This window comes from Phalacrocorax aristotelis, chromosome 6 (assembly GCF_949628215.1).
Source record: "Phalacrocorax aristotelis chromosome 6, bGulAri2.1, whole genome shotgun sequence".
NCBI classification, from domain to species: Eukaryota; Metazoa; Chordata; class Aves; order Suliformes; family Phalacrocoracidae; genus Phalacrocorax; species Phalacrocorax aristotelis.
Genome location: NC_134281.1, coordinates 39,507,616 through 39,527,044, shown reverse-complemented (window position 1 = coordinate 39,527,044; position 19,429 = coordinate 39,507,616). Strand labels below are relative to the sequence as shown.

Genomic DNA, 19,429 nt, shown 5'->3' with positions numbered 1-19,429 from the left:
GACACTGTTCAACCTCTTTTAAGACTGTTTCCCAATTTCTGTTATAACTAAGCTAAAAGCATCTTATCAATCTAAATAGAGCAATCAATCTGGTAGAGCAAGTCTTCTACTCCTTAAGTTTACCTTCATTAATATGTAAGAAACAAAAAAACCCACACATTAGGAAATGCTTACACAAACATGATTTGAGGAATTGACATAAAGATGAGTCAAGACAACTTCTAGAATTAAAATAGCCAACAAACTCTTTCAAAGCTGAGTTACTTAAATGTTTATCTTCAGTTAAACTCCATATTTTCCTCTCAGCATCAAAGCACCTGTCCCTCCACCAAACATGGGGTACCAAAAGGCTGCTCCAACTCTTGCAGTGGTCGTTGGGTGAACATGACGTTGCGAGAAGCCAATGCTTCCATGGGTACTCTGTAGTCCAAATTGATCAAAGCCCTGCAGGCTGCTGTCCCCTCATGGTGGATAGCCCAACAGCTCGTTGCAGTCATTGACTTCTGCTGTCTTCACTTCAGTTCTGGTTTCCTGGAACTGGCAGAAAGGCTATACAGAAAATTATCCATCCTTGCACCCTTCCTCCAAGGCACCTGAACCTCTGCTCTTTCCCTTCATGCTCCCATCAGTCATGGTATGGGAGTTATTCTCTTCTCCCCTGCTGACAGAAAGAAGTTCTTGACCTTTATTCAGCCAATTTGAAGAAAATTAGCAGTTCCACATCTTGCTGAGTCTTCCGTGTAGTACGGCCCATTAATTTGGACTTCACAGTCTGATTCACCTATACCTTTCTGAAGTGTCCTCAGAGAACCTGTGAGCCCACTTCATGAGCCAGGTACCCCTGATGTAAAGGACACTGAGCCAGGACACCAGCTGGGCAATGCATTGTGGACCCAGGAGATGCATCACGGACACAAGGTCTCTCAGACCAGTCTCAGTGTTGGCAGGTCCAGGGCTAGAAAAGCAGAAGCAGCAACTGCAGAGGCATTAACCGTCCCTGTCCTCTGCTGGGAAGGGGATGAGGTAAATACCATGGTTCCAAAATGCAGTACACAGCCGTGATGACAATTTTGATTTGTTATCGAGCACAGTACTGTTCTTAGCACAGACCTCAGTCTCTGCACATGCACAGGCACCCTCCCCAGCTCGCACACCCACTGCTGATCATGGGAGCTTCTGACCATCATGCTGTTCTATAACACATGATACAGAGAATCGGATCTGATATTAAATTACATCAGTAATAATATACACTTTATTTTGAACTGTGTCACAAACATCAAATGTGTTCATTCCAAGACTGCAATGTACCACTTATCAAAAGTATTGGCTTCAATATTTAACGTTTTCATTTTTCCATCATGCATTTAGAGCTCTATTTTAAAATTAAGTGACACCACAATTTACTGAAAGCTAAGGTGTCATAGTTTAACCTGGCAGGCAGCTAAACACCACACAGCTGTTCGCTTGCTCCCCCGCAGTGGGATGGGGGACAGAATTGGAGAAAAGGTAAATCTTGTGGGTTGACAGAAAGATGATTTAGTAAGACAGAAAAGGAAGGGAAAATAATAATAATGATAAAAGACTATACAAGTGATGCACAATCTAATTGCTCACCACCCACTGACCAATGCCCAGCCAGTTCCTGAGCAGCAGCCCCCACCCCCCCAGCCAACCTCCCCAGTTTTTTTGTTCAGCATGACATCATATGGTATGGAATATCCCTTTGGCCAGTTTGGGCCAGCTGTCCCAGCTGTGTCCCCTCCCAGCTTCTTGTGCACCCCCAGCCTCTTTGTTGGCAGGGCAGTATGACAAGCTGAAAAGTCCTTGACTTAGTGTTAGCGCTGCTCAGCAACAACTAAAACATCAGTGTGTTATCAACATTATTCTCATCCTAGATCTAAAACACAGCACTATATCAGTTACTAGGAAGAAAATTATCTCAGCTGAAATGAGGATGCAAGGCTATGTCTGGAGCTCCTGTGTCAAGCTGAACATCTCTAGTGGGTAGCATCACAATCAGAAAGAATGGGCAAACATAATGTGTTCAGTTACACCCTCCCCCATTAAGCTTCTTCCAGATAATTATAAACTTGTAAATTGGTATCTTGGTATCAGGAAGGCAGCCCACGGAAGCGCTGTTTCCCCTGAAGGCTGCGTCCCAGCCAGCTCTTCACACCCTGCTCCCAGCAGCACTGCCTGCTGCCTGCCGCCGCATCTCATTATCACACACTACACATTTTACGCAGGGTTTCACCTTCCAGCAACGGAGTGCCCACAAGCTGATAATTCATAGCTATGAAGAGCTTTCCAGACTGGCAAGGGACCATAAAGAAATGTCAGAAGATGCAGAGACCAGAGCCACTCAGTTGAACACCCCAGACCAGACCCCTTCACAACTTCATGCAATGTGACTACGTCTCTGATGAACATTTAAAGTACAGGCTAAAATTTTGGGCACACTTGACCAGAGGAGGCAAGTGCCTAGGGTAGCATTTTGGTGCCCAGGCACCTCCCTACGGCAATGCCAGCCTTTGCTCTGCAAACACCCGCACTGGGCAGCCCCCCAGGGCGCTGCGCCCTGCGCCTGCCCAGCCACCCATGCTCCTGCCACGTGACCGGGCCTGCCCTGGTCAGAGCCCGCCTGAGAGTTAAAAAGCTCTGCACTGTTTTTGAAGGTGGTTGCTCTCCCTCTGTCTCCGTGAAGGATCTGCACCGAGTTCAGACCAGCACGTGTTCTGGGGACGATGAAGCAGCGGCACTGGCTGCTTTGGAGCAATTACCCTTTGGGCTGGCTTACTCTTTCTGAGAATGCTTCTGCTGCCACCAGGTCTCTGAAAGAAGAAAGTAAACTTCCCTGAATTTTTTCTGCAAACCAAAAATTGCAGAGCACAAGCATGTGCTTCTTGCTCCTGTGCTTCTGATCCTGAGTTATTGAAGTGCTCTAACATGTTGTCTCTGCAAACTTCCACCGGTGTTATTAAAACCCAGAGCTAGTAAAATGGGAGCAAAATCTCTTCATAGACATTTCAGTACTTAAGCTGGTAGCTTATTAAAATGTGATAAAAAAATTACTGGAGTTCTCACACAAGGGTTGTACTGGACTACCTACTCAGATTTTAAACACTTAGCAGTCCCAATGAAGTTTATTCTTCCACATACACGGTCTACTGGCACATGGACCATGTTTTTTTACAACAGGGTAGAAAAAAAAGTGGAATAGAAAGCTCTAGGCAACAAGCATAGCCAAACAGAAAGAGAGGGTGAAAAAATAATTTTGAAAAATCCTGCTTCATTTACTCCAGGAAATTTTTTGTTCTACAGAAGCACAAAACAATTTCTTCTGCAACACTTTCCTGTTTTCACATGGCATCTATCCTCACCATAACCCAGAGGCTGCTGGAGCTATTCATAGCTGCTAGGAGCATCACTTTCCCACATGCTGTGTGCAGCCACAACCAAACATGAAGGAAGCACCTTACCAGGGCAGGCACGAAAGACACTGCTGAGGAGGCATGCCAGTGCACTGGAGTAAGGAGTCTGCTCTATTTTAAATGCTATTCTACAACTCCTACATAAAATGAACAGCTTTAATATAAAAAAAAAAACCTCCAGCAGTAAGTCTATAAAAAAATACATATGTGTGCCTATATATATTTTTAGTCAGAAATTCAACTACTGTGCTGAAGAAAAAGTAACGGTTTTCCTGTAAGTCAATAGCTGATGGATGGATGGATGGATGGATGGATGGATGGATGGATGGATGGATGGATGGGTGGGTGGGGGGGTGGGTGGATGGGTGGAGTACCCTTTTTCACCACATGTCAGAAATGTAATAAAATAGATACACTGAATCACCAGCTTCCTACTGCCCTGTGCATGCTCCTGGACACACAGCAAGGGCCTGTCTGCACAGCGGGTTAGGGCAGGTCCTTCTGCAGGCACCCAGTCCAGCCTCCCAGAGATGCTGGGAGCTGTTTGTCTCTGGGGCTAGGTGGGATGTAACTGCTATGTAATTTTGCATAATCACATACACCTTAACCACACTAAATCAGCCAGAACTTCATTCGAAACTTCCCTTTCCCTTCTTCAATCATGTTTCCTTGGAGAGAACTGTCCTCTGTGTCACTCTTGCTTAATTAAGTACACTAAAGCTGTAGCCAGTAATAAAGCTATAGTGCGCCTCCAGACCTGTGGTTTACAGATTCTCCGAAGAGTAAGAAATAAGAGTGTGGTTGCAAAGCCTTGTTTTCTTCTTTAACTGGTTATTTATAACTCTTACCTGGTCCTGCTTCCCACTGGTTCCTATTGCTAACCTGCCTGCAAGCATGCCAGCACCTCTCAGCTCTCTGCTGACAGCAGCATCATGCCACCGACATCGGTAGCTCTGGAGCTTTTTACCGGGACCGTGCTCTAAAGAAACGTATCTCCTCCTTACCTAACAGCACCTAAATCAAGCCTGAACAGTTGTGCAGTGCAACACAACAAACCTGTCAGTCAGTCCTTTCCAAGGAAAAAAAGGGCAAAGGTCTGCATCATCTTCTTCATACCTGGAATAAATTTAACAGGAGCATTCGCATCAAGTGAAAATCAGGTGGTCAGAAAGGGAGGACTTCAGTCTCAAGTGCTGTTCTATGATAGTGAATTATATCCAGTTTTAAACGTTTTTAACATTAATCCAGTGAAATATCAAAAGCATACAACTGTACAGTAAATTATGTATGCCTTTGTTTTGTAGAGGGAATAAGGTTCCTGCCTGCTTATGACAGAATTGCATTAGCAGGCGTATCACAGACACTATACTACACTGGACACTTATCATATTCCAATATATTTACATAAGTATAGTAAAAATACAGCATATGTACATAAATATATAGAATTTCCTTTATCTACATTGACATTTGCATGAGAAAAATTACTGGAGATTTTTGCAAGAATTATTGTATGCTAATGAGATTTTTTCCAAGACAAAACTGTTACTGCTAACAGTTGGAGTCTCTCTTTGTTTTAATTATGCATGACTAATGATAGCTGTTTGGCTGTCTGACCACCAGATTGTCTGCCGTTGCCAAGGGAAAATCTTTTAAAATAGATTGACTGTTTTTCTGTTAAAAGCCAGAGCATGGTCCACTTCATCTTATATTTTTTAACAGTTTTGCAGGTATAAAAATCAAAACTTCAGCTGAACTCACTGATGGGCCATTCTTGTGTGTAAGACACCACCAAAACTCTGCTGGCGTTATAAGTGATACAATACAAAACCAGAGTTATAGCTAGAGCTACTGCAGACATGTACTGGCTCTATGTGTTGTTAAGTATACAGAAAGTTCCAAGAAACACTACTGCAATGGCCGGACATTTTACTGGGCCCATTTTACATATCCACCTACACGCAAATGCAGGTGCACTAATGAATCCAGCCTGCTCCGGGGTCTCCAACAGCTTTAATGCTGGGAAAAAAAACCCTGCATCCAGTCAGAGGAAGAAATTTTTTTTCTGCTGAGTTTAAAAAATATTTGAAAAAAGTGAAAATAACATAGCCTGATGATTTCTGGTACAGTAGAATAAAGATGAGTGGGATTTGATATGCCTGTGCAGAACACCAGGGCACTGCAACCTCAGATGGCTCCAAGAGCAAGGGTCTTGAGCCTTAGTCAAGCAGTCAAGAGCCATGCTGCATACAGGGGTGAATGCCTAGTCACCCAGCAATGCACTCTATGCGATGGCACGCCTGTACCGATCAGCCCAGCCCCAGAGAAGGGTCACCCTGGCCCCACTACACATCTCTGCTCCAAAGCTGGCTCAGCGCTGAGGGCTTGGGACAGCTGCTGCACGCTAACAGCATAGTGGAGGCACAACTACTGACAAGACGCAGAGGAGGCACTGCCCCAGTGATTACAAAATTCAGTAAGCACGCCACCGAGTTAGCATCAACCCTAAACTGGTGTCTGGGTTGAGTTGGGGGAAACAGAAATCTTGCAAATTTGAGGAGTCCCTTCCTCTGCTTCCAAGCGGGACACTTCTCTTCTGGCAGGTACATGCATTTTGTACTCATTGTCTCTGTTTAAAGGCTGAAAGAGAGACAGAGCTGAAGAGGGCTCTGAACCCCCTACCTCTGCCAACAGGCAGTGCCTTAACAGATGGATATTTAACAAACATTTCTGCCATTATTTCTTGTGAGGAGCAGCATTCTCATAGGGAGACAAAGGTTTGTCTTTCAACTCTATCTTTGTGGAGCATTTTGACTTGCAAGATGGGGCAAGGTAAAGGAGCCTGCAGCTCTGGTACCAGAGGTCTGTGGATGGATGCAATTAATTAACCTGATTGATTAGTGCAGTGTTATCTCATTGCAGGTGTGCCCACTGCCACGACTGTCACCTGCAAAACCTCACTGAATTTATCTAGAGCTGTGGCCAGCCAGATTAACGTGCCCTTGCCTTCACTCAGCTGCTGGCTTGAACCCCTCTTGTTCTGAAAGGAATGTTGTTTATTCTCAGACCATGCTGCTCCTTGCCCTGCACTGGGGATATCTGAAGGCAGCGGCTGCCAGCAGCGGGGTGTGTCTTGCTCAAGTGGCTAGAGCAGCAGGCAGGATGTCGTGCAACATCTATTCCTTCTCATTCCCTTGCCACAAAGAGTGACAGCCCCATTATGGAGGGGTGTGAGAGAGTATTATTTAAAAGGAAGGCCCGTGATATTAAAATGCTATAGTACGTGTGCAGGACTGGCAGTAGGCATGGGCCAAAGCCATGCCAGGGAGGAGGAACGACACAGGCAATAGCCGGCTAGTGCATGAGTGCTCCCCAATGCTGCCTGGCCAAGCCAGGACATGCCAGTCTATGCCAGGGACCTGCCTGCCTTCATCAGAGGAGTGTAAGCCTCACTGGACCCATCCATCTCCACAAGTCTCAAAAAGAGCTGAAATGTTTCCAGATTGATTCCTTGAGCCTGCTGCAGCACAGATTTTCATTTCCAAGCACAGTGTTGGGTCAAATTTCTGCCAGGAGAGACAGTGGTAAGCCAGTACTGCATGTCACTGATCGGTCTGTGAAACGAGTCGGCCTGAACCCCTGAGACTTGTTTCCCTGGGGTCCCGGCTACAGTCAACTCTTATGCAAGATGACAAGAAGAAAGTAATTTAAGTCTCTGTTTTTTCCTCAACAGAACAGCCCTTTGGAATAAATTATTTTTTCATTCCTTACTGATTCCTTGTTTTGTTAGTTCCTCTGCATAACATCTGAAACATTCACGCTCGTTTAAAATGATGAATTATTTTAATTTACTCTGAATTTATTTATTATTATTGCACAGACAAGAGGCAGGCACCATAATGTGCTTGTTTAATAATTGGCAGGGATTTGGAACGTGAAAGTCTTACCCAAACAACAACTTAATTTTATGGAGAGGTATGCACGTGTGTCTACACATACCACAGTCACATTTCAGAAAGATAGGAACAAAGCTTCACATAGCCAAATAATTTATGATCCTGAACTACACAAGAATACCAAAAGAGTATGGAAGTCAAGAAACATACCTTTTAAAATCATAAAGAAGAAAAATTTTATAGTTATTACAACACCCAACCCTCCATAGACATATCTGCTTTTATACATGGGTGCACACAACTCTATCCAACACTGGCATGTGGACATGCATCAGAGGGACTGCAATGCTAGAATATATATAATATCTTAAAATTTAAATATGCTCTATACACTTGCTATGCACCTGCTACTCATAATGTAAAACTTTTGTTCCAAATGCCCAAACTCAGTAATATGAATGACAACAGATGGAGAACATTAGGCAGATGTGTCACCAGCTTTCCATGACTACTGTTGCTCCTTTGATGAAGACTGTTGCCTATAAAGTGCAGCTCTTCTTGGAAAAGAAGGCAAAACTGGCTCGTAAGTTGAAACCCCAAAAGTCACTAGCTCCCCTCAGCAATGTAAATATGAATTAGGCATCTAGATGTCCCTGTGGACCTGAACAGCTTCAAAGCTGAAGACTGCTTGACCTGGTTGACACAGGTGCTCAAGCCACACAGGCACCTTCAGTGATTTCGACCAGAGCATCTGGATGTGCCTCAGGACTGCTGATCTAAGAATCCATATGATTTCATGGCATGAGAAGTGTTGGCAAGGACCCCCCACCCCAAATAAATTCCATCACGATGACCATAACGCTGTAGATTCATTTTTGAGCGCCTAGAGTCAGGGGAAGCAGATGCAGGACCTGGAAACAGTCCCACCAAGGTGTACAGAATCACAGAATCATTAAGGTTGGAAAAGATCTCTAACATCATCAAATCCAGTCATCAACCCAACACCACAATGTCTCCTAAACCATGCCCTGAAGTGCCACGTCTACATATTTTTTGAACACCTCCAGGGATGGTGACTCCACCACCTCTCTGGGCAGCCTGTGCCAATGCCTGACCACTCTTCCAATGAAGAAACTTTTTCTAATATCCAAACTAACCCTCCCCTGAAGGAACTGGAGGCCATTTCCTCTCATTCTATCGCTAGTAACTTGGGAGAAGAGACCAACACCCACCTCACAACAACCTCCTTTCAGGTAGTTGTAGAGAGTGATAACGTCTCCCCTCAGACTTCTCCAGAATAAACAACCCCAGTTCCCTCAGTCTCACCTCATAAGGCTTGTTTTCCATACACTTCACCAGCTTCGTTGCCCTTCTCTGGACAGGCTCCAGCAACTCGATGCCCCTCTTGTACTAAGGGGCCCAAAACTTAATACAGTATTCAAGGTGTGGCCTCACAAGTGCCAGGGACAATCACTTCCCCACACCTGCTGGCCACACTATTCCTGATACAAACCAGGATGCTGTTGGCCTTCTTGGCCACCTGGGCACACTGCTGGCTCATGTTCAGCCAGCTGTCAGCCAACACCACCAGGTCCTTTTCAGCTGGGCACCTTTCCAGCCACTCCTCCCTAAGTCTGTAGCATTGCACGGGGTTGTTGTGATCCAAGTGCAGGACCCGGCACTGAGAATTCTTGAACCACATACAGCTGGCCTCAGCCTATTGATCCAGCCTGTCCAGGTCCCTCTGCAGAGCCTTCCTATCCTCGAGGAGATGAACACTTCCACCCAATTTGGTGTCATCTGCAAACTTACTGAGGGTGCACTGGAACCTCTCATCCAGATCACTGATAAAGTTGTTAAACAAGACTGGCCTTAATACTGAGCCCTGGGGAACACAATGCTTGTGACCAGCTGGATGTAACGGTTCACTGCTCTCTGGGCTCGTCCATCCAGCCAGGTTTTTACCCATCGAAGTGTACACCTGTCTAAGCCATGAGACACCAGCTCCTCTAGGAGAATGCTGTGGGAGACAGTGCCAAAGCGTTTACTAAAGTCCAGGTTGATAACATCCACAGCCTTTCCCTCATCCACTAGGCAGGTCACACAGTCGTAGAAGGAGATCAGGGTGGTCAGGCAGGACCTGTTTTTCATGAAGCCATGCTGGCTGGGCCTGATCCCCTGGTTGTCCTGCACTTGCCTTGTGAGCTTGCTCAAATTGAACCGCTCCATAATCTTCCCCAGTACCGAGGTCAGGCTGACAGGCCTGTAGTTCCCTGGATCCTTGTTTCAGCCCTTCTTGTAGATGGGCATCACATTGGCGTTTCATTTGGCCAGGCCCATGGTAAGGCACTCACATGCTTTAATGGGAAAGCGGCAGTCCGATCTGAAAATTAGAAGGTTCTGAAATCAGCAGGAGCAGGAGACATGGGGTTGGCTGCTGCTGCCAAACTTTTCCTGCCAAAACAGAGTTCATCTCCATACCAGACTCTGATTTCAGAGACTCTGCATTTGGTACCCCTAAAGGGACCTAGTTTAGAAAAATAATGTTAGATGGACATTTCTCACCTGAAACATCAATGTTCATCAGAGGAGTGCTGTGGTGGAGAACAAGGAATATCCCATTTTCCAATATGAGCGAAGACGACGACATACAGCTAGGAAAGTAATTTTCAATAGATGGTGAGAACTCTCTGCAAAGCTCAGGGGAGCCACAGTGAAGCACTGAGACATCAGTGCTGCACAAGGAACCACATTTCTCTGACACACTGCCTTGAGTGCCTCCTGTGCCACCCCAGGGGCGTCATGGTCAAAAAGCTTGGTACTGGTCAGGGGAGGCAGAAGTCATGCTTGCTGTGTTTGGGGCAGCAGCTCTCCCAGGCAAAGACACCGAGAGACACAGAGGATGCCAGGAGCTGCTCTTCCCATTCCCCCAATGGCAACTTTTTCCAACAGTGGAAAAACTTATGGAAAAGACAAAATTGAGTAATTCTAAAAGCAGCCACCAAAAGAGATGGATAGTTTCAGATTAGCTGTCTACCATGTGCCCAAACCTTTTAATACCAGTAAAAACATAACAGTAAAACATACTCCTACACAGTGTTCATCTGCAGCTGCTTAGCACATCCCGTCCTGTGTTACCTGTTCGTTCATACAAAGCATTTGATGACTACTTCAAGTCTCTGAGGCAGGGGAGAGTGTGACTGCACACAACATAGACCTGAAACTCTCCAAAGTGGAAAGAGAAGCGGTCAGGCTACATGCTAAGAATCCCAAATTTAGAAAGCAAACCAGAAAAACCCAAACCTCCTGACCCATGATGAAAAAAAGATACCTTCTCCTATAATCACCCTTCTCAGATAACTGTTGGATGCCCTGAATCTCAGATAAAATTGACACAGGACAGCCAAAAGAGACTGCTGTGGTCAAAAACATGGGGATTAAGTTCACTCTACTTGTTAACAAAGCTGGCCTAGAACTGATCCATGGTTTTCCCAGCCAGGTTTGACAAGAACCAATATCTGCTCCGTAATGACAACCTGACCCAGTTATCTGCTTTACAGCTTCCACCGCTCCTACTCTTCACTGGCAGCCTTTGGGAACCTTGATCCAATGGATCCCAGCTTGAGGATTAACTCTTTGTAGTGAAGAATTCACATTATTTATATATTGCAGAGCACATATTTAATAAATTACTCTAAAATCACATAGTGGCAAAAAGTATTTTGCTGTTTGTTTTTTTTTTTAAGTTTCAACTTCTAAAACTTAATTTACTGTGATTAGCACAATGTATTATCAGGTAAACTAGCCTTTATTGTCCATAAGCTTTAAGAAAAATAAAATACAGGATAAAAACTTTGCTTGCTAGAAAAAGCTATTTCTATCACCTTCAGATTTGTACATTTAGATATCTAAAGGGATTTTGTTTACAAATTACAGATGAGGTATGTAGTAACTGTTAAGAAACATATACCAGTTTTCTTCAATATATAAAGCCAAGAGGGCCACGCACACAAATCTGCTGTAACCTAGATAAGCATCGGCACAGAAAGTCAGAGAGAAATTCTCTGTATTTCTCCCGGAAGCAGTAACGCCCCTTGCTGCAATCCCGGCAGCAAGCTCTCCAGCTGCCCTCCTTGCATCACCCCGCACGCGGACAGCGGGAAGGGGATGGAGCAGCCCCCACCCACGTGAAGGTGGCCTTCGTACTCCCTGAGCATCCACCCCTCGAGCACAAGCACTGCTCATGGGCAGTGAGGGAGAAGAAACAGATTACCTATGCCTGCTCCAAGCAAATTGCCCTGCATTTGTCTCTTAAACGCTCCTGTTCCAAAATTGCCACTTCTGCTGTCAGTATAACAGATATGCTGCAAACATATGGTGATCCCTCTCCTTATAGGAGGTCTTGAAAAGGGTCACTAGAGAAATCCAGTTCTGAAAATACAGACTCTAGTATTTCTAGCAGCTTACAATGTAGCAATTTATTCTTTTAATAAAACAATGTTTTTATAACTTGCTCTCTCCTTCCTCATGTGTTCTCGTCAAATCTTAATTTGCTGCCTGGGAAGAATATAGAAAAGATGTGGAACAGAATTAGACTTCTGAAAATAAGTGGCTTCACAAAATTATTTTGCCATACAAAGCAACACCATTACTGATATAATTTCTTATAACTTCAATAAACGGTGACACAAATATTGTCAGAACTGCATGGAACAATCACTGATTGAAAACAAATAAAAGGTACCAGGTTTTAATTTTTGAGTCTACAGAAATAACTCATCATTAGGAAGAACACCTTGGCTAATGAGAGATTTTCTTTAAAAAATAATTGCTAAGATGTTTTCTGTACCAAAACAGGTGCTAAGTGACATTCTTGGCAAACTGTCTATTTGGCCAGTCCATCTGGAGGGGAAAAGCACAGGGTGCCATGCCTTTTGCCAGCGTTGGGGAGCGCTGGCCAGCGAGGCCGTGGGAGAACCACAAGCATCCCAGCGCTGCCCAGGGAACTGGTGAAGCATGGCCCAGTCCCGCGGTGGTCTGAGCGGTGAGGACAGGGAGTGCAACCGCCTCACGGTGTGCAGTGAGGGCGAGGGGTGACAGGGGGGCCTGGCCGAGCAAGAGCACCAGGCAGGGACTCATACTCACAGCTTTGCTTCTACAGTACTGGAAAAACGTTGCATGCATTTGATGCTAAATTGATTAATTACACTTTCATATGAATTAATTATTCTAAAATGACGGAGCTGTACTACTTATTTTACTTTGTGTTAACACTTAGAGGCTTTTACTGGAAAACCTCAGCAGTTAAAGGAGGCTTTATTCCTCATCTTTAGTAAAGACAATGAAAACTGGAACTTGGCTTAGTCTGCCACCTTATTCATTGAAGTAGGCTACACGCTTTCTTCCCTAGTATTTTAGCTCAAAACGAGACTGGCAAGTAAAAGTTTATCCTCAGTTCAACACAGGTACCCTTTTTATTCACACTCCTTGCAGACCTCAAAACATGGGTCGATGCATAATTAAGCTGCACAGCTGAGTAAAAGCCCTGAGGACAGCACCACAGCCCTGGGACCCAGAGCCGGGTGTGTACCGAGTGAGTGCACCTGCCGCGCCCGTAACGCCCTCTCATTAGGGGATGCCTCCACCTAAACACGCATCACATAAATCACCCTAATCTTCTTGCAGCCAAGAAAATGCTGTCTCAAAGCCATGGGAATTACTCCCATATTCTAGCATTAATTATTTTAAAAAAAGGAATGCTAGATGCTTTAGGCACGGTGCTATCTCTGTAAAAAAGTACGGAGGTAACTTTTGAAGCCCTCAAGATAAAACTGGAGAAGCCTGGTGATGAGAGGTGAATCAACACGTGCCAGCAGAAGGGAACTGATGGCCATCTTGCCATAAGAGGCTGGGAGCTACAGCACACAGCCAACTTTGGATGCTGCAATGTACAGTAACTGAGAACAGCTAAATTCAAACAGCTATGGAGACGGCAGGAAAAACTCTTTCTTCTAATGCCCAAATTGCTTTATCCAGCTTACTGGAATTTGTATTTAAATAAATAACCAGCTTCCAATACTTAGGATACTAATAGCAATTGGTTTAATGTATACTGAAATACATTTATGTTACAAATATCCAGTGAGGAAAAATTCAGGAGGAGCAGTGACACTATGCAGTAAGAGACTCAAGATAAACAGCTCTACCTGCCTTCTGCATACTCTTGAAAGTGTTTTCTCTTACAGTGATCCTACTTTTTGCCTTCTGAGTTGCAATACCAACTGAAAACAAAAAAAAAACTTTTGAAAGAAAGCCTACAAAAGACGTATAAAATGAAAGTTAATCAGAAGAATGAAAACACAGATGTAACGCACAGTATTTCACCATCTGATTGCTTTGTTCTAGAGTTCAGTAGTGATGTTTGTTTCCTCTAGTAACGTCTCTTTACAAAACAGATACCCTCCCTCCCTTGTGAGACAAAAGTAATGTTTTTCCCTTAAAGCTCCTATTTCATTTATGTAACCTATCCAGCTGCACAGACACTGAGTTTCAAACACAATCTTAGGCCTAGAAAACTGAACGTATTCCAGCTGAAACCCACCAGGAGGTAACCTTCAGAGTAATTCCACAATTATTTATTAAGGTAGTTCTAAATATATATTTGTTTATATCCTAATAACATTTAGTACTGGCTGAGTATCTGTCTCAACTGCCACCAACTCACCAAGTTACCTTCCCTGCAACCTTTAAATCTGAAACATTACAAATAAAATAGACTTTTTCTAGTTTACTTTGATTCTCCAATTCTGCAGACAGAAAGCATAAGGACTTTAGGACATCTCAAAATACAGAGTATAATTGAGGTATACATAAAAAATACTTGTCAGCTGCCCTACATAGACATCTACTGTATTTTCAGTAGCTACTACACCAGAAGCAGGCTGACTTGCCATAAAATGATTCCAAATTCCTACTGAAAATACCTCATGCAGTATTTTACAGCAGATTATAGGATCATTAAAAATGCATATGGCTAAAATACTTTGTAATCTGGAGACCTAAGTGAGTGATACCCCGGCAAAAAAATAATACAGCCAGATACTTCATAGCTTAAAACTACTGCCAATTAAATCAGAGATTCATCACAAGCAAGGAGGTTCAACCCACTGCAATCATATTCCAGACAACAAGAAAACGTATTTTTCTTAAACTAGAGCAATAGCACGACAAAAGTGCGATGCACGAATAAAAAGTTAGAATCGGGGGGGAAAAAAAAAACCAAATCAAGCCAGAGGATTAATGAACTCAGATCAGAAAGGATTCAAATAGATTAAGTATGGTGTAGACTACTGGTAAACAAATTTTGCTTCAGTCAACTGGACTGAAGAGAGGATACGGTAAGCACAGGGAGGGCAAGGTTCATTAGGAGAAGCGGTAACAGAGCTACGGTAAGCATGTAATCTCCTAATGGCGTAAAGCTAGCCTTCCGCGTTAACTGTTGAGAAATAACGAAATCGTAAAAACAAAACAACAACGCAAATACTTCTGACAGGGCGTAATCCTCCGCACCGTCTTACAGCCCAGCGAAACCCTGCCAGCGATGCTCGGACCGCAGAGCCCGAAACTGATGCCAGAAGCCAAAACTGCATCATTTCACCCAGCAGCCGATTTCCAAACTTCTACCAACGGACCGCGCTTTACTAAACACATCGAGTTAAAACCGGGAAAGGACTTCCAGCACGCCGCGGGACCCGCGCACCGCTGCCCCGGGGACCGGCCGAGCGGCCCGGCGGCCGCCCCAGCTCCGAGGATGCGGGCACCGGGCGCCGCCGGTGACAACTTCGCCGACCCTCCCCGGGGGGAGCCGCGCCGCCGCAGCGTCCCGGTGAAGGGTCGGGGCGGTCGGAGCCCCGACCGCTCTCCGGGACGCTGCGGCGGCGGGGCCGGTCGGGCGGCTCCGCTCCGTGCGCCCCTAAGCCCCCCCTCACCCGCCGCCCCATCGCGGCCGCGATCGCCTCCTACCTAAGCACCGCCGTGTCCCCCTTCCTGACCACCAGGTTGTCCACGGCCGCCCCGGGGAAGTCTCCACCCGGAGCGGCGAGTCGCCCGGGGGGCAGGAGACAGCAGAGGCCGAGGAACACGATCGCCGGCCACTGGTGGGAGCCCCCGGCGCTCCGCACCAGCGGCACCATCTCCGCGCCGCTCCGCGCTGCGCCTGGGCCCGGCGGCGGCCGAGCGCGGCCCCCGGTAGCGGCGGCCCCTGCCTGGTGCCCGCGGTCGGTGGCCGAAAACGGAGCGTGGCTGCTCCCGGGCGGCCGCCGCAGCATCTAGCGAGGAGGGCAGCGCGCCCGCTCTGCGCGCCGCGGCGGCGGCTCGGCGGCGGCGGGCGGCCCCCGCTGCCAGCCCGTTGCCACGCAGCCGTCGCCCTGGCAACCGTCCCGGCGGCGGAGGGATGCGCGCCGCCCTCCCCGCCGCTCCGCGGGGCCGGTCCCCCCCTTCGCAGGCTTTTCGCTCCGCCGTCCCGCCCCTCGGCATCCCGGCTTGCAGACATCCCACCCCCCCCCCGCCCCCGCCCGGGATGCGCAGGGCCATCCGCCGTGCCCCGGGCCGTGCAGGCCCAGCGTCGCCTGCTTTCGCAGCATACTCGTGTGCCACGTCTCATCAGAAATTGCTCCTTGGTACCACTCTCTCCCCTTAAGATTTAATACAATTTACCACTTTGCCAAAAGCCAGCGAGTCAAACATTGCTTTAAGGCAGTAGTGCTGGAAATCACACCAACAGCTCCACGGTGAGGCTTCTTCCTCCTCCCTCAGGAGATGCTAAAATTTTCAAAGAAACACTCCAATCCTTTCTGGAATACAGGGTCAGACTCTCTGATATCTGAGGGGTTCCGTTCCCTAAAATTCTACCAGGGTAGCTAGAGATGTTCACCAGTAGCAGGAAAAAAAGGAGCAAAAAACCATTGACAGATTATTTCCCTATAGACACACAAAAATGAGCAGCCCTTTTTCCCCCTGTGGCCTTCTGCAGTGTATGAAATGCACACTCACAACATTGTCAGCCTCTGACAAACACCAATAAGTGAGGAATTCTGTTTTCTTGGTTTGTTTTCCCAATCACCCACTTTCCAGTCTAACCGTTGATCACAGGACATGAGGTTGCACCTCTCCAGGAGCAGGCTGAATCTCCTGCAGGAATTACTCTCCTCCTGTCAGTTCAGTTCGGGAGAAGTTGCATAAGCAAGACACTGTTATGTAACAGGAATTGCATGACTGCTATGACATTAAGGACAGTTTTGAAATGTTCTCACACTAATTCACGCACATCTGGCCAATACAATGTCATAATTGTTCCTTCACAGCAGCTCTGCCACCCCACGCTGCCAGCCCATGGTACAACATGCACTAATTTTCCTGCGGTACTTTCCCTTTCATGAGCTGCCACAGAGTACGTATTTTTCTGGTGCACCATTTCTTCTTATTCGCAATTTGCATCAGAGGATTTTAGGGTAGAACATTCCAAGAAAAAGTCTTTAATAATCATGGTACTTCCAATGTTCACTCTCCTGTAAGCTTTACCCTTCTTTACTGCATCCCATTCCATTAGATCTTTCCAGCTGCCAAAAGAAATTCTAGTGTATACAAAAGGGACTTTTTCCTCTGCTCCTGTGGCACATGATACTACAGAGTTTCCTTGATAAAGAAAGAGGGTGGGGAAGAGAGAGATTGGCTCACAGATCTTGGATGTGGAAGACTCGCCTTCAGTATTATTGCTAAAATACAGTAATGCCTTTTTAATGGTAAATACAACTCTGCAGTGAGACAATTCTCTCTGCTAGCATATATGCAACTACCATAGTATGCAATACCCATCCATTGGGACCACGACAGTAGGAACTTCCTGCAAGCAGAAATTAATTATCTAGTATTGAAAATAGCATTATGATTTCCAATGCAACACCATGCATTTTGAAATGGGCTTGCCAAGAGGACAGACTCCAACTGAAAGCCTCAGTTGCTTTCACTAGCAGGGAGTTATTAATAACAGGTGGAGTCGTCCCACATCTCACACCGTTACCATCCCACATTCGAAGATATTAAATAATATCTCCTGTAGGACCTTTCCAGACATGTATGCTTCTTGCAGTTAGCAGCCACAAAACATCACATGCCCAACAGTTGTAAATATCCTTTCTGTGTAGCTCTCGGATACCATTTTTACCATCACGCATCAAGTTGTGCTGTCAGCAGTGTCAAAGTGGTTCTCCAAACACTGCATGTTCAGAATGTTTGTTTCCAGAGGAACCTCAGTAACCCAGTGGTTTTCGTCTTAATTTCTTCTCCAGTATTTCACCTGTGGCAATACAAGAGTCATTTTCTGTCTTCTGCATAACTATCCAGAATCACGGTGCAGTTGGGGCTGGCAGGGACCTCCAGAGGTCATCTTGTCTAAACTCCCTGCTCAAACAGGGCCACTTAGAGCTGGTTGCCCAGGATCATGTCTCGTCAGCTTTTGTATGTATACAGAGATGGAGACTCCATAACCTCTTTGATGCATTCCCTGCCAGTTGGATTACTGGAATGTAGGTGGTTTATCTTACAACCAAACATATAACATGGCTCTGCTTTGGATCCTAGGATGGTATCTTCCCCATTTGTACCCTCAGGTATATTGGACTTCTGTCACTCTTAATGTATCAAGCTGCTCTTCTGCCTACTGTTGTAGTATGCTGCTGTATAGACTGATGCTGTCTATAAAGCTGGAAACGAAGTGAGCAGTACTGAAGTCAACCTTTAACCACAGCCCAGTAGAAAATGCCTCCTGTCACCCAGCCTCAGGACTCCAGGCCAGCCAGCCATTTGCCATCATCATTGTTATTCAGGAATGGATGCCCTACTTCTCAGATACTGTCATCAAAACCTTTTCCTCCTCTCCAAGTCCTTGGCCTTCGAAGCTGAGATCCTGCATTTAGGTCTCTGAATGCTCTCCCAAATCATGTGTGTAAGGGAAGCTTGGTCTGAAAAACCGACCAGCTCAACCTGACATCAAATGCTTACCTAGCTGCATCAACATACCCTTGTCACAACAGCAGCAAGACAAAAGAGTAAAGTACAGAGAAATTTTCATTCAGAAGGTTTTGTATACAAGACACAGATGACAAACGCACCAGCATCTGTCCTACTTCAACGGGTCCTGAAGACCTCTCCTTCACTTTTACCCACGCTTCTTCCTTCCAAGTTTGCATTCAATTGAATAGCCATCTCCTTAGCATGGCTTCCATTCCATTGCTCTGAGAAGAGCATCTCAAAGGCTTCATCTTCCTTCTTGTTCTCCAGGATGTTTTTTCATTTGCCGAAACAGCAGACAACTGCCTTACCTTCTTTCTGATAGGCGCAGACTGGCTTAGCCAAACTAAAAAGCACTGTAATCCTTCCTCTCTGCTGCAAAAATAGACCCTTCCACTATTTCCCTAATCAGTCCACACTTCACTATTTTTCACATTAAACATTTTGGGTAAGAAAAGTTTAAAAAAAAAACACAACCAAACAAAAAACACCACAGCTGTTTCTCAAGGCTTTCTGCTCTTCCTTTTACCTCAACCATGCTATGTACTCAAAGTAGATAATGCCATTCTTTTTAAAACAAAAAAATAAAAAAAAAAAAAGGAGAGTTCAGATCCATCAAATAAGTCTCTCATCTTGCAGACCTGCAGTCCAGAGTGAAATGTGGTTCCTACTGTAACGGACATGCAAAATATTTCTATCACTGCTGGTCAGACAACATTTGCTAAATCAATTAATTTTTGAGGCAGAAAATTTATTAATGTGTCTGTGATCTTCAGTGCTATTTCTTAGACTTTGGGGGAGATACCTTTCCAAGGCATGATGCAACTTTTGCAAATATGTTGTGTTGGCATCACGAGGAGGAAGATACATAACTACAAGGGAATCTGTTTTTACATGTGAAAAACTTCACACAGCTGTCTCATGTAGGAAGCCATTTGAATGTTCTGGTACGTTAAGTACTCAGATCATCCAGAAAGATGTGTGATATAATAGTTGAGATATAATTTTAGGGAGAGCTCTGTAATCTTTGAA

General features: G+C 45.4%; 1 protein-coding gene across 1 annotated transcript in view; it reads right to left on the bottom strand.

The window, feature by feature from the left end:
- The window catches only part of NEGR1 (neuronal growth regulator 1), a 308,360-nt gene extending 292,636 nt beyond the window's left edge, over positions 1 to 15,724 (bottom strand). Inside the window, exon 1 of the mRNA XM_075097284.1 lies at positions 15,353 to 15,724. Coding sequence (XP_074953385.1) covers positions 15,353 to 15,657 — 305 coding nt within the window. The 5' untranslated portion in view covers positions 15,658 to 15,724. The remainder of the gene's footprint in view (positions 1 to 15,352) is intronic.
- Between the last annotated feature and the right edge of the window lie 3,705 nt (positions 15,725 to 19,429).